This window comes from Gavialis gangeticus, unplaced genomic scaffold (assembly GCF_001723915.1).
Source record: "Gavialis gangeticus isolate Ggan-Ray unplaced genomic scaffold, GavGan_comp1, whole genome shotgun sequence".
NCBI classification, from domain to species: Eukaryota; Metazoa; Chordata; order Crocodylia; family Gavialidae; genus Gavialis; species Gavialis gangeticus.
Genome location: NW_017729008.1, coordinates 17627044 through 17651646, shown reverse-complemented (window position 1 = coordinate 17651646; position 24603 = coordinate 17627044). Strand labels below are relative to the sequence as shown.

The following is a 24603-nucleotide window of genomic DNA, read 5'->3' as shown; positions in this document are numbered from 1 at the left end:
TACTGTGCAGTAAATGTAGTTACTGTACATTCAGTTAATACTTCATTAATGAAGTACTAAACTAAATGTGCAGTTACTACATATTAATGAAAGTGTACATGTGCCCACTGAGTCTGACTTACTGTTTCTCTCTCAGGCTGTTCAAGGGCTAGTGAAGCCACAACCTGTCCAGTACACTGGAGTAAATTGTAATATCATCTGGCCCAATGTAACTTGTTCACATACAAGTAATTTATTTGCAGCTAGGTAAGCATCCCAGAGAAGAGGTTTCATGTACTCTACATTAAGGTGGACAATTAACTCCTCTTACACAGATGTGAATACTGCAGTTTCATACCATGCTCCCATAATAATGCAAACAAAATTGTACCAAATTAGGCTTGCATATGACAGTTCCAGAAAAGAAGCGGCATGCTCCATTGTTTTTGAACTGGAATCTCACTGCTCTCAAAGAAGGTCCTGGACCTCTTTCATGTGTTGAATCTGCTTACTATTGGACACAAATATTACGTTCTGACTGTCACAGAAAATCATTTGTTTGCTTTGGTTATATACAACTATAAAACCCTCAAAAGAAATATAATGTATGTGCACGATGACCGATAAAACCCATTTTAAAAAATATATTTGGAATTATTAGAAAAACTTTCCCAAAACTTTAAGCAGAAATAGTCCAGGATTTACAGATTCTGCACTTGAAATGAAGGTCTCACAGACAATTAGAGGCAATCTTTTCTCCACAGAAAATGTGCTTTAGGATGACATGCTGTAAAATGATTTATAGCATATTGACTATAGTTCTTCTAATGAAAAAGCAATTGTCAGACTTTTCTCAGGAGAACACTCTCTGTGCTACTGTAACCTATGCTCATAGAAAGTCATGACTTCGAAAATGAGAACCAAATGGACTCACAGCTGGGAAAAGCCAACAATAATTAATTTAACTACCAGCCATTTGTACAGATCTGGTATAAGTTAAAAAATTTCCCTTGAGAGAAACAAGGTCAGTGAAGGGTATAGTTCATGTCTTACAGCAAGCCTGAAGAGTACTTAAGCAACATTACAATACAGGTATTCCACTGGTTTTACTTGCTGATTTGGTGTAAGAAAGGATTAATATTTTTATATGTACCAAAAAACCTCATGAGTTGTTTGTAAATGGGACTCTGAACTCTATTAAGCCTTTTTTAAATTTGGATTCAGAACAAAATAAAGCAGAGGTTTTGCTTTCCCATCTAATCTTGAAAGACAATATATTATGTTAGTTTTACAGTAACAGAGGGGAAACAATGTCATTAAAGGACTTTCATTCTAGCTCTTTGATTAAGAAGATGCAAACAGTTTGAGCCCTGCCATGTTGTTTCATTTTAATGAGCAGTGAGTACTTTCCTTGTCCTTATTAAAGTAGTTAATGCTGTTTCTACAGCCTCATTATCACTAAAAGAGCACATTCTGTGTTGTTTCCTCAGTCAAGTCAACTCCTTTTAGTTTGAGGGATGATCAGAAAGTCAAATCAGATTCCTCCAGTGTACTTGTTAATAAAACTCCTATGGTGCTGTTCTAGGTGCCCATGGGGATTCTACAATTATGTCTATTTCCTTAAGGTTTTCTAATTACTACAATTGTCCTGTCTCAGACTAAATATATTTATACCAGTTAAAGCCACAGTAGCCACAATGCTGATCACACTAAGATGAAACTATTGTTTGGGTTTTGATCAAGGCACAGAAATTAAATTCCTGTTATCTTATATTAACTTGTTATATTTAAAAAGGTCAAAACTTTATTTATGTGGACAGATATCACTTATTTATAAAAAAGAAATTATTCCTGTGCAGTGCCATATAATTAAATTTGAAAGTGTATGTAAAAAGCCAATCAGTTCAAATCAAATGATTCCCTTTAAGTCCCATTGCTATTAATTAGAATTGTCCCATCCGTATATCTAGGTTGGGCCATACTAACAGAGGTGACAAAGTTCACACCAGGATCCTGAGGCTGCAAATTACTCCAAAATGGAAGTAACAGTTGAAAACTCAAATTGGAACTGTGTTCCATGCCTTCTGTGCCTGAGCATGACACCCACTGAGAGCTGCACTGAAAAGCTGCTGTGGTGCTTTGGGGTATCAGTGTATGCTTCACAGGGTTTCTGGGAGAGAAGCAGAGACAGCAGCTAAATAGATGATGGAATAAAGGCTTGTAGTTTACTTTATTTACTCCACATGTAAATCAAGTAGGATATAAGAGAAAAGATTAGGTCTGTTGGCTACCTGACAAGTTCTCTTATATCCTGTTTTTATTTACATCTGGAGTTTAACACAAGCCCCCAATTCCACCTGCTGTTTAGCTCTCCTGTGCAAGTTTCTCTCCCAGAGATCTGTGGTACCAGAAAGCTTTTCTAAATCCATCCCAAATATGTAGTTGGTCCAAAAAACAGATATAACCTGCACAGTCTCTTGCCTCCCCAACTAACTTCTTTGTGAGAAAAGCTGCTTCTTGCTTTGTGGTTGGAAAGTGCATAGCACATTTGGGGAAGCTCTCCCAGGGGAATGAATGTGTGTATACTGTCCCCTAGCTAACTCCTCCCCTGAACCAGAAGCGGAGCTGGAAAGGCTCCCATGCCTTCCTGCAACCATGGTCACACCAGTCTGGAGAAGGCAGGGGAAGCTGCTTCCATGCCTGCTGAAGATCAAAAGTGAGGGAGCAGCAGCCACCACTCCCTGCCTCTCTCCCAAACCAGGCAGTCCTCAGTTTGGAGAGGAGGGGCTTTGCCAGCTCCCTCTGAATCTCCTCTGCACTCCCCTCACCCTTGCCACTCAGTTATGTGATAGGGGCAGTGATTTAAAAACTCGGGGGGTGGGACCAGGCTCCAGGAAATCCTCCTCAACCCCTGGACCTGGGCCTGGGCCTGCTAGCTTTTAAATTGCTGCCTATGGTACACAGCTGGGCAGTGCAGGTAACAAGGGAAAGCCGGAGAGCCTGGGAGCAGGCTTGGGGAGGCTCTCTTCAGAGTAGCGGGGCAAAGCACCTGCCCTCTCTTCACAGTGGAGTCCCAGGTTTTGGAGCAGGCTCAGTCTGTTCAGCTCCTGGGCACTAGAAGCAAAGTGGATTGAGATCAGACCAAGCAGACAGTCTCAGGCACCTGAAGCTGTGAAGAGAACAGCACTGCCTTCTTCCTGCTTCTCACTCCACAGTCCAAGAAGCAAGAGCAGCAGGGGGCTGTTTCTCCCCCCATTCTGCTCCAAGACTGAGAGCAGAGCTTGGTCTTCTTGGTCTGAGTTCATGCCTCTTGGCTTCTGGGGTCCCCACTCTGGGGAATGGGCAGTAAACTTTGTTCCACTGCTCCTCTCTCCTTCTGGACCAGTCTTGGAGGGCAACAGAGCAGCAGAGCAAAACCCCCACCCCATTCCCCAAGCCAGACAGTATCAGGTTTGGGGAAGAGGCAGGGGGCAGCAGTGGCTGTTCCTCCCCCCTCCCAACCTGGTCTGGGAGGGGAGAAGAGCAGTCACTGATGCTCCCTGCCTCTTTCCTAAACTGGATACTGCCTGGCTTAATGAAAGGGCTGGGGGCTTTGCATCACTACTCCCTCTGCTCCACTCTCAGTCTAGGGACAGACATTACACATAAACTGATTTAAGTGATCAGAAACTAGTTTAAACCTGTAACAGAATCAGTGCACATAAACCAGTTTCAAAATGGTTGAAACTGGTTTACGATAAACCTGGTTGAATGTAGTATCAGACTTAACTGATTTGGGTCAAACTGGTTTATGTAATGTCTATCCCAGACCCCTTCCAGGTTTAAGTTAAATCAGAATCCCCCGGCATCCCAGATGCTTTGCAGCCCTGGGTGGGATTCTCTGCTCCAGAGAGCAGAGCTGCCCCTGCCACTTTGCTCCCTAGCTGAAGCTCCGGCAGAGACTGCAGGCACAGCACGGTCTGCCTTGCTACCCCTGCCCACCCCCACCTTCATTGCTTGCTACTCAAGCAGGGACCCCTCCCCCTCATCTCCCACAGCACAGACCCCAGCCCTACGGACCCCAGGCATGTGGTATGGTAGCTAATGCTGAGAGGTGTCTGTTTGCGTGTGTCTTCGATTTCACTCGTACAGGAAGACAGAACTATGTCTGCTTAGGGCTTTCTGGAGCTAATCAACAGGTCAGCTGGTAATGTCCATCTGTTCCTTCCTTGGAAAAAGCTGTTTAAGAAGAGCTTGAACTAATGAGAGAGGCTTTTGTTTTGTTGATGGGCCGATAAACAGTTATCTCCCTGCTGGCTCCCTCACCTGTCAGGTTTGCTGCAGATAGTATGAAGAAGCGGGGAGAGTGAGATTGAAAAGCTCAGTATCATCTGATGAAGGGACTTTGATCCCAAAAGCTTGCAGAAAAGGACAATTTTCTTGCCATTTTCCAGTTGGTCTAATAAAAGGTATAATTTTGGAACCAAGAGTTCTAGTTTTTTGTATATCTTTTTGTCTCAGACCAAGATGGCTATCCAGTACATCCCTGAAACATAGAGGATGCCGAATTTTAGCTGATTTGGGATTTGCAACTTCAATGCAGAACAACAAGGAAGTTTTTTTACCTCCCTGCCTCCCATCTGACACCTCTAGGGAAGGAATTCTACCTGATCAACAGATCAAAGAGCTACTCAACACAGCTCACAAAGACACTCTCATGGACCCAGAGGGACAGCCTTCCATCTTCAGCTCCTCTATGCAAAAATGAAGTTTATTTCCTACCTATGGGGACTTTTTACCATCTTGTACTATCTATACTTTTCCCAGAGCCTGACGAAGTGACTTTGAATCACACAAGCTTGCAGAAAAGGACAATTTTCTTGCTATTTTCCAGTTGGTCTAGTAAAAGACCAACCATTTTGGAACCAAGAGTTCTAGTTTTTGTATGTCTTATCATCAACATATGCATGCACTGCACCCTCTTCCCCCACCCCACCCCTTTGCCTCAGAGTGCTAGCTGGGGTCTGGAAACACTCCCATCCCTTGAGCAATGAGCGGGAAAAAGACTAGGACAGTGCAGTCAGGGTGAGGGTTTATACCCCTCCCTAATCAGAGGTCCTGCCCCCCTCAGCTCAACACTATGGAAGGGAAGGGAAGGGAAGGGAAGGGAAGGCTGCTTTAGTGCCCCCTAGCTTCTAGCCTGAGACACTGCAGGCAGGTGCCTAAATTTCTTCAGTCCAAAGGGAATGTCTGTACAGTTGCAAACTAGTTCAACCTAGGCAAGGTAAACTAACCTGCAAAAATTGTATCAATTCAGGCTCAGGCTTTTTGAATATATGTCCCTAGCCTCAGGGACCAGAAGCAGAGTGGAAGTGGTTGCTCCCTATCCATTCTCCAGACCCCAGTCTGGGGAAGACACAGGGAATCCTTCTCTGCCAGGAGGAGCAAAGGAGGCACTGCTCCTCACACCTTCCCCAGAACAGATCACCTCGGTCTCTGGAAGGTGAGAAGAACAGGGGAGAGGAAGCTGAACACCTGTACACTCCCTCTCCCAGAAAGATTTCTATCTGTGGAAATTTCTCCCCAGCATAAATATCTGTTGGGGATGGAATGATCTAGTTGGGGGTGGTCCTGCTTTGAGCAGGGGGTTAGACTAGATGACCTCCTGAGGTCCCTTCCAACCCTAATTTTCTATGATACTGTGATACATAGCTTAGGTCACTGGTTGTGTTCTTATTGGCGTGTACATGAGATATGATTACTACAAGTGGAAAGATTCATTTGCAGAAATTAATTAACAGGACAATGAAACAAAATGGTCTCTTTATACAACTGACGTGTATTATATTAAATTAAATAGCTGAATGCAATATTCAAGGTTCTCACCAAAGGGTCCAGTCATGGCCACAATATGGCTGAACGTTTCCCAGATAGAATCCCAGAGACTGAGTCACTTCAACTAGATTTGTGAAGTCCAGACTAATGCTGTTGAAAAGCACAGCTGTCATGATGATCTCATCAACAGCCCATACGTCTTCGCCCTGAGAAGAGTGATATGGCTGCCACCATCTGAACTGAATACCAAATTGTCTTGCATCCTCTGGTAGCTCCACAGATATTATTCTGGAAAACAAATAAAATTCTTATTTGAACTAGAAATATACATAGTAATTCTGTGGGGAATCCACTCTTTATCATGAGATTGTCTTTTATTTTAAACTGTCTGCAGATTTGAAATTCTCTGGGCTAAATTTAGCATATAGTTTACATTGGCTTCTGCTGGAGTGAATATGGGAAGAAAAAGGACTCAGTCTGGTTCTCTGGGTGGCTGTATGTTGGAAAAGCAGTAGTGGGTGAATAACCATCACCTCTACTCTACTATGGGCCCACAAGAGACCCATATAGGCCAAAAACAGAAGGGTACAGCAAAGGAGGCCAAAAGTTTAATTGATTCAGTGCATCCTCACAATAGCTTCTGCCACACTGCTACAACAAAAGCCCCTTGTAGATCTGAAAGCTGTCCTTTCACATCAGCAGCATGGAAAGAAGGCAAGTGAATGCAACAGCTCTTGCCACCCTAGAGCTGAGCCTGAACTACAACATGAGGGCCCATTTACAACTCCCAGCATCAGCTTTAGGGTTTCAGACCTTAGAGACTTTTTTCCTGATCTGATTAGATTTATCTAGCTACTTTGTTTCTGTGCCTTACTTTGCAATATGGGACTACTTTACATTTCAAATCTATTTCTATTGCCACCTAGGATGAAGTTATTTGTTCACCTCTCTGGTCCTAGAAGATCTAACCTTAGCAAATTTGCACTTCCAGTGGACGGATTAATCCTGTCATTAAGAAAGATTATGTGTAGTTCTGTATGGCATACACATTTCTTTTATTGCTGCATAGAGATGTTATCATGAGCCAGCCCCGTGAGTTTACCATGGTGTGCAAAGTCACTTGATTTGTCATGGCAGCTATGACAACAAACCTGCAATTGATAAACTGTGAAAAAATTAAGAATAATATCTAATTTCCAGGAGCAATTATTGTATACAGCAGCAGGGAGCATACATTAATTGCCATGGCAATGACATATTCTTGAAAGTTCCATAAATCACAAGTTCCATGCTGCCCATACAAGGTGATATTTGAGGCAGAATGGCTAAAGGGACATTTGTCTCCATCAGTGTGCAAGTAAATGCTGGTAAAGGGGTTTCAGTAAACTCATGCTGAGGCTGGTGTTTTTCTTCTTTAAAGAGTAAATATAAACAAAATGACAGGGGCAATGAACTGGAAACATCATTTTCTATTTTTAGCATCAGATTTTTCCAGATTTTCTGATTATCCAAAATGCATGCTGCAATTTTTTGTTCCCTGTGATGTGTGAAATTGTTCTGTAGCTTTAGTCTTCTTTGCACAAAACAACACCATTAAAAATTGCTTGCTAAACTATCCCTTGTAAAGCCTAATTTATTTATTCAAACTGCCGTGTAATGTCACATTCATTTTAACGAAAGAACATGTTAACTGATTAGTAGAAAAAATCAAACTGTGAGACAAAACAAGTGACTTTGGGAAGCACTGATAAATGAATGCAGAACACAAAAAGTGGTTTGCAAAGACTTCATAACCGTTTGCTGACTTTGCTCAGCTTTACTCAGGTTTTAGGCTCAAGCCTATGGCTTCTGGGACTAGCAAGCAAGGCTACTTTGTAAAACAGGTAACAGGAAAGAACATCTGAATCTTTAAACAAGGCAGTAACAGTGTTACATCAGAAATGATACTAGACGATAGCATCCCAAAGGTGAGTAAACTGCCTTTGCACAAGTACACCTTATGATGAGACTTGGGACTTCACCTGTGTAGCAACTTCACAACCATAACTCAGAGTTGCACCAGTGCCTGTAGACTCTTCTCTTTGCCTTCCAAGAGGGTGTTTTTCAAGTGATCAGTTTAGTTAAGTCAAATCACACTGACTGAACTTGCAGATGGGTGGCATCTCTTTGAATGGCTTTTTTTGCAGCTATAGTTTTCCCCAATCTTTGGCACAAGAACTATCCTGGTTCCAGAGCTTTCAAGGACTTACAAGACTAGTTTGCAACATAGCCGGTCACCTTCTTCATGCAAGTAGTTCCACACAATTCTAAGAAACTTTATGTGGAGGATGTAACCCCTTTATCACCAAGTTTGGCATCCTATTCCTAAGCTCTGTTTTTGTTTGAAAGGAGCACAAAATGGATAATAGGGAACAAAGACTAACTCCAGACCACCTTTCTTCTCAGCTTGTCAGATGATTAGGGAGCAAGCTGTAAAAACACTTGTCAGAGAAAAAGTAGAAGACAGAGCTCCCTACTTGGGAAGACAGGGCGGTACAGAGAAGCCAAAGACCCAGGTGGTACTCTCAGCTGGGGTTCTCTTTATTTTTTCTTGTAAACTTATTTTGATTCCTTAAGGTTAAGACTTTGATAACTGTGACAGCATTTGCCCATTGAATAATCCCACTAGTTTTATTCCCCCTTGAATTAAATTTTGATTTATCTTTGATTTTAAATCCAAGATATATTTCAGTTAGGAATGTGCAAAAGTGCATTTTCTTTCTTTATTTTAAAACACTGCTCAGTGACTCTTGCTCCTCCCTATTTAACTCTATTTTACAAATAAGGAAATTCAGGGACTAGGAGATTAAGTGACTAGTTCAAAAGCACACTGGAAGTCTGTGTCAGAAATAAGACCCAGTTTCCCACATCCCTGTGTTAACCATAAGACCAACCTTTTATCCAGGCCAAAGAAATCCTTGTCCATAAGGAGTATCAAATCTACAGACAGCAGCTGGGCATTTCATTCTTACTGACTGTCAAAGGGACAGTAAAGCATTGAGCTTTATCCTTATCCTCTAATAAAGTGAACTAAGCTGAAGAGAACTGCCAATGCAGAGAATGGGCCACCAAGTACACTGTTACCCAGCACATAGCACAATGCACTGCATAGTTGGATGGTGATGTCTTCTTAGCACCCAGAACACATCTATTCCTGTACCTGTTGTTGGATTCCTTTTTTTTAAAGCTCATTTTTATCACTGAAGAAGTCACTTCTCCTATGTAGAAGTAGCAGTAACTGAAAGTCCTAAAAGTAGGCACCACACACACCACTGATTAATTGATGATAATGGAAACGTTGATGTTATTTCACTTGCCTGTTAAAATACTCCTGAGGCAGGGGGCTAATGGAACTCAGAGGGGCTGGTGTGAACTACATATAGTACATATGTTAGCATGAGGAACCTGAATGGATCTACACTAACAGCAGCTCCTCTCCTCTGACTTTGATTTCTGGGAGATAAAGAAAGGGAATTCATGCTGATGGTTCTTCTGCCACGGAGAAGAAAGGTATTTTTACTGCCATTGCCAAACACCATTAGATTTTTTTTTAAAAAACCAGCTGAGAGACCTTTGCTCTGATCTCATTCTTTCAAGCTATGCGCATACCTAATACTGAAAAGCCACCACTGTTCTGCTTAGAAGAAAAATGTAGCTGTCAAATGGAAGCAGATTAAATGCACCTTTTCAGCAGAACATTACATGTATAATTATTTTTCATGTGACTGAGGATTAATTAAATTTCTGAATACAGACCGGTTGCCAAACGTTACAGTGGTCCATCTAGGTAACAAAAAAATGATGATATTTTTAGACAACTTAATATATAAAAGAGAAGCCTTCTTCATGTTCTTAATCATACTTATTGTCAGCATAATATTCAGGTTTAAAAATGATTAATTTTTTATATCCTTATGTGGCACAGTGTACGTATACCATGAGAATACCTTTTTAACCTATATGTTTTAAAAATGGTGGGTATATATTGAGCTTTATTCTTAGTCCCACCAAAACAATGGAAATTAAACTGCTTATAGTGAATCTTGAAAAGAAAAAAAAGTCTATGCATCAAAGGAATATACTACATTTATGTCTCAAATGTCATTAAAATAAAATCCCATGTATTTTCCTTATTATTATAAAAAATTGATACCACAATATATTAAAAACCTTTAGGGAAATATAATTCCTACTGCTACAATCCTAAAAAATTTAGGAACACCACCATATAAAATATATATGCAACTATAATAAAGGAAGTGAAAGAAAACTTTGAAGAAGAGTTATTAGTATTTGAGCTTATAAGATCATTCTTTAGGACATATTTAAAACTTCAGAAATTAAAGCCACACAATAAAGGCTCCACCAACGGCAGTCACAGCTCTCAGCTTCATGAAGTATTTCTTATTGCTCCCAAGAAATATTGTTAACATATTTTTTTAACTTTATACTGTTCCTAGTCATGTCTTTTATTGTCTTGTTATTACACTAGCATTAAAAAAAACCAAATCCTTCCTTGGCAAAGGCCAATCTGTGTTGGATAAATATATCTTTAAATTATATTTAATCAATCAGGATTAAGGCAAAACATATCGATGCCTTGGAAATTAATGCTGCAATTTTCATTTAGCCCCTGTTCAAGATACAGGATGAAAAAACATAAAAGTTGCCAATTCTGCGGTACACCTAGGCACATATGTAACTGAGTTCAGTGAAATTTATCGTGTGCTTATTACGTATGTGCTTAGATGCTTCCCTCAGTTGAAGAGAGACATGGCTGGTCAGAGGATGGTAGCATGAATCCTCAATTAACAGTGGTACTTAATGGAAAGGTTGTGGATGCCCCATGTATAGCAGAAACTTCCTGCAGACTTTGCAATAAATTTGTGTTTAGACCACACTCTGACCTCTCAAGCTTCTAGCTTAAGCGGATGATGCAGTATGATATCAAGGGTTTTGAAACAGTGCATGTTTTGCCTTATCTTCTCCCCTTAGCTGTAATTTCTGTCCTTCCTCAATCTGCTACAAGACTGAAGATTCAGAGAGAAATTATGTTCCCCCTCATCCTTCTGCCCTTTGTTCTACCAGGTCAACAGGAGTCTTGGTTTCTGGTATCTTTTTTTTTTTTATATATAACACAAATGGAAAAAAATGGAATGTGTCCAAAATTGGTGCATATGTTTGTGGAGAGAGATGAAGGTCTCCTGCTAAACAGAAGGAGGGGGAAGTCTGTGATGTGTCTCCGCCAATGCTGGGATAAAGAGGGGCCATCCAGATTCCTCCTGAGGCTCAAGCTGTCACTGCAGAATGCTCAGTCAGCTAGAAGTAACCTATGCTTTACACCACCTCTGGCCCCCCTCCAGGTTTAGCAGCTTGGTTTGAACTGTCCCAGGGGATGGAGGATACAGATTTAATGATTTATAACTGTATTAGGAAAAATGGATGGTTTGGGTTTTTTTGAAGGAAAAATCACTGATGCTCATGTGCTGTTCACCTTTCCTTATCAGAGCTTCAAAATATACTTGGAACAACTTGTTTGTTCTCTCGAGGATAAAAATCATTCCTTGTGGAAGCATATGCACCCCCACTGAAGACAATTTGCTTGCACATCAAGTCTGAGTTTGACTGCCAATGCCCAGGGCTCAGTGCTGTGAATACACTGGTTTTCAGTGATGTAGAAAATTGGCCAGGGTACAGTATATAAAATTAGCTCCCCTACATCTCAGTGCAAATGAATTTACACAAACCACTGCTTCAATACCTTGGCTCATGGTAGTTGAGATAAGAATAATGTTCCAGTAGTTTCCATGTAATCCCATTGTCATAAGAATAGTGCAGTAACACTCCTTCCCCAGGCTGATCAGGAGCCTTGCAGGTACTTAGTACAGACTTGCTTCCCAGGCGCAGAGTGAACTGGAGGAACCTAGATTGGAATGATATCAATATTTTTAGTATGCTATCTATATTGTGTTTTTTCCTAATCACATTTCCTGATCTGAAAAAAAGAGACAAATTATGATAAAACCACTTATCGGTCTTTGTAGCTGAAATTGTTTTTACAGTCAAGTAATGCAATGTGGCATATATATTTTTAAAATGCCAATCATTACAGCATTTAATTATTTAGTAGGCTCTGGAGGGGAGGAGAAGATACTGAATGGATCTAATCAGCTGCCACAAGCTGTCAAATAAATAAAACCTTATAAATAATTAATTAGCACTTGGCTCTGACACTTAGTTTTGATATTAACATTTCATATTTTCCAACCTGGCTGTACAATAATTGCCCCCAAACCTGCTTAATGGTTATTTACAAATCTGTTATTTACAAATCTGGAACAGTGAAAGGACTGTTACTTATTCCTTACAATCAAAATTAAAACACAAAACAAAGTGTTTCAAAATGCTTGTCATTGTGCTACAAGAGTGGTTAAACAAAGGCAAGTATTATAATCCCTAAAAACCAAACCCACAGATTACTATTCCAAATATAGTTTCTAAATTTGTCTACATCCTGTTGCCAATCTGTCATATTCACCTGGACTGTGAACTGTCAAGAAAAGAAGTGATAAGCTGACGCCTTCCATCTTTGTTAAAAACCAAGGCCTTCCCACTTGCGAGTACTCCACAGCCAAAACTAACTTCAGCACCACGGATAGAGTAAAAATTGTGATAAGAAGAGAGCCTTGAGTTGCCAAAGCTTTCTGAAATAAACATTGGGAACGTCTGAGAGGCCATTTCACACGCAGGACCTGAAAAGCCAGGATCACACCTGTAAGCAGGATAGATTAAACACAACAATCAATACTGACTTAATGTTATGGTTCCCTTTTGTTTTTCCTGTAGAAAATCAGGTAACAGTTTTGCATCCAAACATAAGTTGTAAACGTTTAGACCTTAAAAATAAAGCCTAAATGCTATGCTCTTTTCTAAATAAATTATACTTCATGGAATAAAGATGCATCTCCAGCAGGTCCAAAGAGGTGATCCTCCCCCTCTGTGCGGCACTGGTCAGGCCGCAGTTGGAGTACTGCGTCCAGTTCTGGGTGCTGCACTTCAAGAGGGATGTGGACAACATGGAGAGGGTCCAGAGGAGGGCCACCTGCATGATCAGGGGACAGCAGGGCAGGCCTTATGAGGAGAGGCTACAGGACCTGAACCTGTTCAGCCTCCAGAAGAGAAGGCTGAGGGGGGATCTTGTGGCCTGTTATAAACTAGTCAGGGGGGATCAGCAGGCATTAGGGGAGTCCCTGTTCCCCCGAGCACCGCCAGGAGTGACCAGGAATAATGGACACAAGCTGGCAGAGGGTAGGTTTAGGTTAGACATCAGGAGGCGCTACTTCACGGTCAGGGCGGCTAGGGTCTGGAACCAACTTCCAAGAGAAGTGGTGCTGGCCCCTACCCTGGGGGTTTTTAAGAGCAGGTTAGATGAACACCTTGCTGGGGTTGTTTGACCCCAGTACTCTTTCCTGCCATGGCAGGGGGTTGGATTAGATGATCTGCTCAGGTCCCTTCCGACCCTAGAAACTATGAAACTATGAAATATTCTACGGACAATGTTTTTGCTCTGGTCAATATTTAACTTCCCTGTTTAGAAAGAAATCTCACATGCATGTAAAAAGAGATCAATATCTTCATCTAAAACAAAAATATAGAACTGCTTTGTTTTCTTTTTGGTACAAAGATGTCTCTAAGGCCCCTTCTACATGTTACTTAAGGTGTGCTTAACCAGTTAATTATGCCTTATGTTATGACCCAGCCACACATTCAACCAATCAATGGCATGATAAAGCAAGCAATAAGCTACACAGTTATTCCACAAAAAATGTAGACTGTTCTAATCATGGCATTAATTGAACATGGGCTCAATTAACTGAATATGCGCTCAACATGTGCCAAGTGCTCCCCTGCAGCTGGGAGCCCCATGAATTGAGGAGCTCCCAGCCACAGGAGTGAACCACCCACTACTAGGCCTGCAGCTGCAAGGCTCGCAGTGGTGGTACCATTCCAGGCACTGCCCCCACTGTGAACCTCACCAACTGTGGGGCCCGCAGCAGGAAGATCACCACTTCCTGGGGAGCCTTGTGAGGTGCTGACCTCACAGCAGGGGTAGCACTGGGAACATTGGCACTGCTGGGAGCCTTGTTGCCTGCAGGGCTCACAGCAGGGCAGTGTCACTGGCTATGAGGCTTGCAGTGGGAAGAACGCGGATGCTGCTGTGAACCTCATCAGCTGCAGGGTTTGCAGTGGGGGAAGCACCATTGGCTCCAGGGTTCAGAGTGGGGGCAGCAGGGAGAACGCTGCTACAAGCTTCTTCAGCTGTGGGGCTCACAGTGGCTGCAGCATTCTTCCCCACCGCAAGCCCTGCAGCTGATGAGCTGGTAGTGGAAGCAGTGTTTCTGGGACTATTCCTGCTGTGAGCCATCAGATGTGGTGCTCACAGCCATGGGAGCTGGTGCAGGGGGAGCTTGGGAACCTGATCTCAGGCTCTCCCCGCACTGGTGATAAGGTGTGATGGGATCTAGTGCACAATCCCACAGTCACACCTCCTGCCATGAACATGTGGTACAGAAGAGGGTGCAATTGCGTGGATCTCACATTAGATCCCACTGTGCCTTTACCTGTACATGTAGCGGGGCCGTAATACTACAGACTGGCTCGTGCCAAGTTATTATCTTACTTATATTTGCAGCTTGTCAAACATGATTATAACTAACAATAAAGCAGAACTCAGCATGTGATTGAGCTCACTCTAATACCTGAATATAATTAACCTAACATTTCCAAAATGCCCAGTGACTTTGACTGCCTTGCTGCCTTGGGTTAAGACCCCTTGAAGAAGCTTATTTTTCAAAAAGCACAAAGTGCTGACCCTCTAAAATTCAACTCCTTTTGGCTCAGTTTACCAAAACTACAAAGATAAAGACTCTATTCTGTTCATTATTGGCACAACTAATGAAAAAGTGATGCAGCCACAATTTATCATAAAAAGGATGTAACCATATGTAATTAACATTTCTTGAGTGTAATACAGTGCATTCAAAAGGAATGGGAAGTCAGACCCTTTCCAGGTTAATTATACAAGAAAATTATTAAATAAAGTGCCAAAATTACTAAAAACACTGTAATTTAGAAAGATTAAACTTTATCAAATGCTACATTATTTGATTTTTTAGCTTTATAGCATTACAAATGAAATGAAGAATTTTGTAAATGTTAGAGTACAAAATGAACTACCTGACAAAAAGCAAACATATTAACACTTGAATTATCAGAACCCTTACTTGCAGCCATTTCTAGTGCATTGTCCTCGCCCCGAGCAGAATTTGAGGCAAGATGGACCAATATAAACTGCAGAGAAGAGAAATGAGTTAAATGAAAGGCTGTATTATGTGACAAACAGAAGACAGCCAACACCAATATATGGATTATAATAATCATTATCATCATTAAAACTCCTACTACTACTAATAAAAATTTTGTATTGGTATTCCAAATCATGCATTTGTATTCTACTTGCTTCTGTTTCTAGTGCATTGTCCTAAAGACTATAGACTTACCCTGACTTTATCATACTTTTGTTTCCCTGAACTTGTACTGAGTTACATTTCACATTTCCCTACACAGTAACTCACCTTTACTGACTTTCACACTCACCAGTGTTTTGACATCTAATTGTGTATGTATCCATGCACTTAGCCTTCATTTTTGCTTTATTTTTGACATAATGTCACTCTCTCTAAAAGCAAGCATTAATTTTGCCTTGGAAATGCGGAGTTGATACTAAATCCCATTAAAGTGAATAAGGAAACAATATCATAAGAAAGTAATGAAAATTAACTACTTCATTAGCACTCTCTCTTTCTTTCTATATATACACATACTTACACAAACACACACACAAACATATATGTATACTTGAGAGACATGTTCCTATTTGTTTATATATGCATATATATAAATGTGTGTGTGTGTGTATATACTTACTGAAGGGCAAGTTATGTCTGATCAACCTGATTGCTATCTATGCTGAGATGACTGGCTTTGTGGATGCGGGGAGACCAGTAGATGTGATATATCTTGATTTTAGCAAGGCTTTTGATACAGTCTCCCACAACATTCTTGCAGACAAGCTAAGGAAGTATGGGCTGGATGAATGGACTGTAAGGTGGATAGAAAACTGGCTGGAGCATCAGGCTCAGAGGGTAGCAATCAATGGCTCAATGTCTAGTTGGCAGCTGATATCAAGTGGAGTGCCCTAGGGGGTTGGTCCAGGGGCCAGTTTTGTTCAATGTCTTCATCAACAACCTGGAAGATGGCACAGAGTGCACCCTCAGCAACTCTGCAGTTGACACCAAGCTGGGGGGAGTAGTAGATATGCTGTAGGGTACAGCTAGGATTCAGAGTAACCTAGATAAATCAGAGTATTGGGGCAAAAGGAATCTCACAAGGGTTCAACATGGACAAGTGCAAAGTCCTGCACTTAGCATGGAACAATCCCATGCACTGGTACAGGCTGGGGGCTAACTGGCTGGGCTGCAGCTCTGCAGAAAAGGACTTGGGGGTTACAGTGGACAATAAGCTCAGTATGAGCCAACAGTGTGCCCTTGTTGCCAAGAAGGCTAATGGTATCCTCGGCTGCACTTGTTGGTGTGCTGCCAGTATGTCAAGAGAAGTGATTGTTCCCCTCTATTCAGCACTGGTAAGGCTACATCTGGAGTACTGTGTTCGGTTCTGGGCACCCCACTGCTGAAAGGATGTGGATAAATTGGAGGGCAACAGTGGAGGGCAACAAAAATGGTGAGAGGGCTGGGGGACATTACTTACGAGGCAAGACTGAGGGAACTGGGCTTATTTAGCCTAGAGAAGAGGAGACTTAATAGCAGCCTTCAATTACCTGAAGGGCAGTTCCAAAGAGGATGGAACTAGATTGTTCCCAGTGGTGACAGATGACAGAACAAGGAGCAACAGTCTCAAGTTGCAGCAAGGGAAATTTAGGTTAGATATTAGGAAGAATTTTCTCACTGGGAAGGTAGTGAAACACTGGAACAGGTTATCCAGAGAGGTGGTGGAAGCACCATCCTTGGGGGTTTTCAAAACCCAACTACACAAATCTTTGGCTGCGATGATCTAGTTGGGGTTGGTCCTACTTTGAGCAGGGGGTGGACTACATGACTTCCTGAGGTCCCATCCAACCATAACTTTCTATGATTCTATGATCTATCTACATTACAGATTATTAGATCTATAGACTGAGAGATAGATCCAGCTATATTTATTTTATGGGTACATTAGATGTGATATGCATCATTTAAAATGTAAATATATAAACATAAATATCTTTCTAGGTACATATAGATAAATAGATAGAAGTATCCTGGCAGTTTTAAGCTTTTTTACATTTGCTCTGGAGGTGGTGGGGAGGGTGGTGCTTTAGTTAGAGAGGCTCCGAGAGCCACTCTAGTTAAGACACCGCAGCCTCTTGTGTATCAGCATCCCTGCATTTCAAAATGGCACCAGGGGCACTTGAACTAAATCTCATTTGATGAGCTGCAGTTCAAGCACCCCTGCCACCATTTTGAAGTGTGGGGTTTGCTGATACATGAGATGTGGGAGGTTGCTGGAGCACAGTAATTACCACACTCCAGCAGACTCAATTAATCTAATGGATTACAGTGTGTCAGATTAGCCTCTGCGCTCGTGTACAGGCATCCAGGGGTACTTGATTAAATGCACATTAACTAAAGCGTGTTAATGCACATGTACATGTGCCCACTGTCTGCTAACTTCACATAAGAAGGAAGTACATTTAACAAACTGCAAATCCTGAGGCTTATGACATTGCCAAATGTGTGTTTACTAAGCGTAGTCCATGGATATTCTACTCAAATTATACGTGATGATGATGAATACTGACTATTATCAATTGCCCACATATTTCCAAGGACTGGTCCAATTTGTCTCCATCGAATCCTCGTGTTTTCGGTTAATGCCGCATTGGGAAGGGGAATAGTTATCCGGCTCCACCTGAAATACATTTAACACAAGTTCCTACCTTTTAAAATGATAGTGGCTAAGCATCTGTATGAATTTCAGAGGTCTTTATTTTACTCAGAAGAGTACTAAGCATATGATATACACATGGGCCTAAATTTCACTTTCACATGTCAATTTGGAAAGTGCAAATGAAAGCAGAATTGTTGGCACAGCAAAATTATTTACTGTGTACTGTGCAGTATATGTTATTTAAAACACTGTAAAAAAATCACTCATTTCTACTCACAGAAGTAAAGTTATCACAACTCTTTTAGCAATGCATCTCTCCAAAGCTATGGGCTCCCCTTAAGCTACAGACTGAATTAAACTCTTGGTTGAGGCCCCAGAGAGGAATTATTTGACACAGACCGAGCCACCCAGTCTTGTGACTGGATCTTGTTCATACTGCAGCTTCTACCTGTTTTAAGTATTTGCATGACCACCAGATGCCCATATTATCCAGATACCTCATGTCTGTTCTACATTAAAGTCAGCTATTGTGGCACCCAAGAGTCTTACAGCAACACTTACTATGCTCCCTACCCCAGTCATACCCATGACAAGACTTTATTCTGAGGGGGAAAGAATGGTGGGATTGTAAATATCTGTGACACCAAGGTTCCTCACCCCTATGTGAGAGGAACCCTTTGGCAGTCACTTTTCATTGGTAGTGTAGTTAAGAGTATAAGTAAAGGGCCTTCCTCCTTTCCTCTGTTATATTAGCACATAATTAGGCATTGGTGACATGGAGGGGGTGCACATGGGTGCACATAGACCCCCTGGAAGCGCCAGCCATGAAACTGGAAGTCCCTGCGGAAGTGTACTTACAGTTTCACTGATCAGTTGCTGCCCCTCCACCCCTGTTGGCGAGCTGATGCCACCCCCTGCCCCACCCCCCCAGACTTGGGAGGCACCAGTCACCCATGTATTAGGATTTGTCATTCAATGGCAATTTCTTTTTCTTATTGAGCACCTACATGTAGTTCTGTACAATAAAACTGTTGCACTGAGAGCTTCTAGCTAGTGAGATCCTGGTTTCCAGTGTAATCTGTATAATCATAATTTAAAATAGTAAGAATGCATGATTTTGTAAATCATGCCCTTCATTTTTATTTATTACCATTTACTGGATTTATCAAAACAGGTAACTCTCAGATAGGTTACTTTCATTTAATTTTTTTTTTTTTTGCATGTAGCATCACAAAAACATCACTGGACAAACAAAAACACCCTGAGCACGGACAGAAGTTTCAATTTTTGCCCAATCTGGCCACAGAAAGCAGTTTATTGCTGTGACTAAACACAAGTGCATGGCTGAAGACCACTTAAAAAATGGCCCATTGGATGAAAATCTGACCCCTCAGTGCATGAGGTATCAGATGAAGATGTTTCAAAATGCAGCATCTTTTGTAACTTGTGTTTGTGAAGCTCCCTGCTTGTCACTGTTTTCAGAATGGGAGGGGGGAAAGGGAGCACAGGGAGTTCAGTCTTGGGTTTTACAGCCCCCATGGAGGGTAGGGTGGGTGTATTGGAGCTCACCCTACCACAAGGTGGGGGGCTCCAATTCATCCACCTCACCCTTCAGCACCAGCTGGGGAGCCCCAAGAAGGAGCTCCCTCCACTGCCTTCCCCCCTCCCATTCTGAAAACAGTGAGCACTGGCAGAGAGCCTGGCCACTGCTATGGCAAACTGGGTGCAGGATCCCAGCCCGCAGCTAGATTCCCCTCCCCGCTGGAACCAGCAGTGAACTTCTGTTTGGTCTGGGGTAACTTTGTAACTCAGAACACTTTGCAGAAAACATTTCGAGTTACGGCTGGAAGCTGCATTTCTGTCTGCATCCGTGTGCCCTTCATATTTCATATTTGGGTAGTCACAGGGGCTGGCATGCCCCATGTTTCCTGTTCTCAGCTAGTCAGAAATGAAAGGTTAAACAGGGATTGTTGACTCATTGCTTTCCAGTGTAAACAAATGTTGACTTTCTTTCCTAGTCTAGAACCATAGTTATCTTGGCAGACAATTCTCTTACCCACTATAGTTTTCAGAGGCATAGACTGTGCTATGAGGAAGATGAGGTCCAGCACATATCTCAGGCAGGCACTCTGAGTGAAGCAAGGACCAGGAACGACCATGATTGGTTGAAAACTCCAAGCTGACACTGACAATACAAAGAAACAAACACACTGTGAGTATTGATCTCTGACTAAATGCAATAAATCTGTATTTGTAGCACCAGCATATAAAAGCTTTAAAACCCACTGGCTGCTTAATAATTGATAACTCTGATGCTGAGGTATGAAATGCTTTAAGCACAAAGCACAAACTCCAAACAGAAAACAAATGCAGTCTTTTAAAGACAACAGAAAGTAATCTATGTCAGAAAGCCTTTACCTGATGGATAGGAAAGCAATTACTACAGTCTTTGTTTGCTCATTATGAGATTATTTTTTACACTGTGTTTAAATGGGATTGATGATACTCTGATGTGTTGGGAAAAACCAGGTCAGAGAATGCTGAAGAGACTGAGAGGAAGAATCTCACTGTGAAATGTTATTTATTTGGGAGGGACAGTAGATTAAGATAGCAATTGATCTGTTATTTACATTTGCTTTGCCCAGAGTCACCTGGACTGAAAGGCCAAGTGACTAACTGACCAAATACATAGCACATCACATGGCTACTGATATATTTTTGGCATACAAAAATAGCTACTTTGATAAGGAAACCAAATAAAAACACCACCTGGCTCAAAATATTTCTGATTCTCTAAGCCATCCATACCACGGAGGGCTGTTGATACTTGCTCTACAATAAGTCAACCTATTCAGGAAAAATATGCCTGTTAAAGAAACGCCTACATTTTAGCTGTGCACTGTGAAATATGTAAATGAGCTCTATATCATGCAGGTCACCTATATTTGGTCTGGCCTTCCACTCCCCCAAGCAGAAAGCTGGCAATAGTCATAACAGTTGGAGTAACAGCGGTGAATTCTCTCATTGCTGGACAGACACACTAGTTTTCCTTCATTTTAATTCATTCTTTTTGTTTTGTTTTTCATATAAGACTTGGGAAAGGCCTCTGCTATGGTCAATCACCAGAAAGTTATACATTTAAAAGACAGAAGAAAGAATGTCATTCCTTTACCTAACATGCCTCTACTTTTCTTGCTCTCTAATGGGAATTAGATGTGATGGCCTTCAAAGCCCTTTGCAAGGGCCCGTGTGTCATTCAAAAAAGGAATAAACTTCACTTCATATTTGGGAGTGGGGGAACTAACTGCTCATTGCCTCTACCCATAACTGCATCTTTCTACATACAGGGGGGCTGGATGGATAGGTAACATTAGGTAAGTTATACTTAGGAGAAGTGTCACCCACCTGGTATCAAATAGCAGTCATACAGCAGGTATGTTCTGAATTCAGAGAAGACTTCAGAACCACTTGGGATATGGGAGAGGAGGGGGCACCTACATTTCAAGCTGGTCTATTTTAACTATTTTGTCTATTCCACAGCAAACAGGGTGCCTATGTATGAGCAGCAAGGCTGCTCCAATGTGCTGTAATTACAGCGTGTCTGAGCAGACTCAATTAATCAAGTCTGTTGGAGCATGGTAATTACCATGCTCCAGAGGACTCCAATGTCTCATGGATCAGCATCTCCATACTTAAAAATGATGGCAGGGGCACTTTAACTAAAGCTCATTTGATAAGATTAGTTAAAGCACTCCCACTGCCATTTTTAAGTGCAGGGACACTGATACCCAAGATGCTCCAGGTGCTTTAGTTAAATCAGCTCTGAGAGCTGCTCTAATTAAAACACCTCCCCCCACCAGAGCACGTGTATAAATGCCCATAGAGGCTAACCCTTGTAGCTTTTTATTCCAGGGCAAACTGCTCCAGTTTAGTTTCACTCACTGTAGGATAGGAGTGAGTACACACAACAGTTAAAATGAACCAGCTGGGCACATCTACATGTGTGTTTTAATGTGCAGTAACATATTTTACTATGCATTAAAGTGCTGCATAAAAAACCATGCTAATATGCTAATGTGCAGTAAAAATAAACTACTGTGCATTAAGCATCACTAAAAAAGCATGCACTTTCGCTCCTGTGCATTAGGGCAGCCTAATGTGCATTAGTTAGTACCTCAGGGTGCCTGTACATGAGTGCAGAGGCTGCTCCGATGCATTGTCATTACATATGCTGTAATCACAGTGTGTCAAAGCTGGCAATAACTGTGCTCCAGCAGCCTCCTGCATCTTGTGTATCAGCATCCTCATGCTTAAAAATGGCAGCAGGGGCACATGAACTAAAACTTGTTGAACGAGCTTTAGTTCAAGCTCCCCCGCCACCATTTTTAAGCATGGGGATGCTGATACATGAGACATGGTGGTGCTTTAATTAGAGCGGGTCTGGGTGCTGCTGTAATTAAAGTGCTGTCCCCAGCACTCCTGGAGCACATGTAAAAATGCCCTCACACTGGAGGTGCTAAATTTAACAGACATTAGGCAAAGCGCATTAATAGACCTGTAGACATGCCTGCAGACACTCACTCACAGGTGGTAAGTCCTTCTCCCCATCTTCTAACGTAGTTTAATTTTTTCTTCTGTCCATAGTCCTAGTTAAAAAGGCCTGTGAAAGCTTCCTGTCTCCTAAATAGGACATGTGCAGAGTAGTGGTGGATTTAATGAGTCACTTGAACAAATTCAAATTTCCATGTACGACCTACAAGAGCTCTGCAGAATTCCTGAGGGCTAGAGCAGGATCACCAGCACCACTGCTGTTTTATGCTGCATTAGTAACACAAATGTCAAATATGTGGGTACCTCCAAAACTGGACAAACGCACTGGTGCATCTGGCTAGAGAAGGAAATTAGACCAGGAGAAAACTTGGCAGTGCAGCATCATTCCCTGTGTTATGTTTAAAAAGGTTCATGGAGAGGTTCAGCTCCCCAGAAGATACTGATTGTATTTCCTCCCTTGAATTTTACTCTGGCTCATGTTTCAAGTGTTTACAACAAATGACTCTAGGGATGTTCTTAGATTTCTAACATTCTGTGAAGCTTCCATAAGTAATTTAGAAAGTGATTAATTTATTAAGGATTTGTTGCTTTATTGAAATATACATGTACAGTAATTTGCTCAGCACAATTTTCTCCATTTTAAATAATACCAATGAACCATTAACAAAGTCATAATTCATCTTTCTGACACAAAATTATAGGATTATGACTTTTCCATTTCAGAATAATTTGCTGAGAATATGACTTTACTTAAAGTGGGTCTTACTGTGTAACTATTGTTTTGATATAACAAATGTTTATTAAAATTCTTTATGAGGTTTCAACTAGTTAATTTTAGATTTAACTACAGTGACACCTTAGAAGGTCATATTCATGGAACTTATTCTGTGAGAGTCTCTTACGTGCACAGTAATGAAAGCGTTATGAATAATGCTGTAGACAAGGAGACCTGAACTGCCAAATTATTTGTGACATGCAAATCAGGCTTACAGGGAGTTAGCTCTTTTATTGCTGTGAAGGAACACACTTCTGTCTTAGAAATGCTGTATTAAGGGGAAGAAAATTAATCTTTCAAAATTTAAAAAAAACTCTTCTGAAAAGTCACACAGAAAAACTGTCATAGATTATATAATAAATATGTTTATTTATGCATTTTAAAATAAATATTTATTTAAAAGGCTCATTTTAAATTTATTTTTTAAGTTGTTGGAAACTTATTGCTACAAATACTTGAAATTGCTTTTAAAACCCTTAAATATAATAGCACAAATTCTGGCAACCATTACACATGGATGATCACAAGAAAGCCATCTATGGGGGTGAAAAACCGAGCAACAGTTGGCTTCCTCCATGCTCTTTCCTCCTCCACACTTCAAAGCCCCTCTGGAAGTGAAGCCACAAAGTTTATATAAAGTAGGCCTAGATGTGATGGTCTTCATGTATATAGCTATACACTCCTGACCTAAAAATGGCCACTGTGAACCATTTCTATGGGAGGTATTCAGTTTTGTGGCAGCAATAATCTAGGGAAGGTCAGTAAGCAAGGTTGTTGCAGGCACATACCTAGCCACGTAGCACTGTGTCATCTTAAGCACAGTTTATATACAAGTCTATTTTGGAGACAGTTCTCCTTTATTTCCTGGTTAACTGAGAAAGCCATGATAGTAAGGTATATTTTATAAGATACAGGAAGTTTTTCCATCTCACATCTAATTCCAGTTTTTTCATCTCACATCTAATGCCTTTACCTTACAAAGCATGAAGTACCACGTCCTACTGAATAAAAGTCCCATTAAAATCAACTAGAGTTATGTCAGACGAGGGATGAAAAAATACGTATTTTAAGCAGTGAGGTTGGGAAGTATTGCTATCTTCATAGTGTAGAAGAGGAACTGAGTCCTGACTTTTTGACCAGTGAAGTCAATAGGAGCTTTGTCCTTAACTTCAATGGATCAGGCTTTGATTAGTTTGCCTATAGTCACAAAGGGAATTTGCTGAAGGCACAGGAGTTGACCACAATCTCCACAGAACAAGCCCAGTACCTTAATCACATACTAGACTGCCGTTAAAAGTTGCTTCATGCCACTTCCAAACCAAGCTACATTTGTTGTAGAAAGCTGACATTTAATTAATAAGGAAATATAAGGTTGTAACTCAGAGGAGAATAAAGCCCCAATAAAAGCCTGTGACAGGAACAGAATGACCACAGCCATA

At 41.3% G+C, this 24603-nt stretch overlaps 1 protein-coding gene across 1 annotated transcript in view; it reads right to left on the bottom strand.

The window, feature by feature from the left end:
• RELN (reelin) overlaps nucleotides 1-24603 on the bottom strand; it is a gene marked incomplete at its 5' end in the record, with an annotated part of 668605 nt that overhangs the window by 161808 nt on the left and 482194 nt on the right. Inside the window, 6 exons of the mRNA XM_019509331.1 lie at nucleotides 5845-6081; nucleotides 11594-11755; nucleotides 12371-12604; nucleotides 15117-15183; nucleotides 17750-17859; nucleotides 19895-20023. Of these exons, the coding sequence (XP_019364876.1) occupies nucleotides 5845-6081; nucleotides 11594-11755; nucleotides 12371-12604; nucleotides 15117-15183; nucleotides 17750-17859; nucleotides 19895-20023 (939 nt within the window). The remainder of the gene's footprint in view (nucleotides 1-5844; nucleotides 6082-11593; nucleotides 11756-12370; nucleotides 12605-15116; nucleotides 15184-17749; nucleotides 17860-19894; nucleotides 20024-24603) is intronic.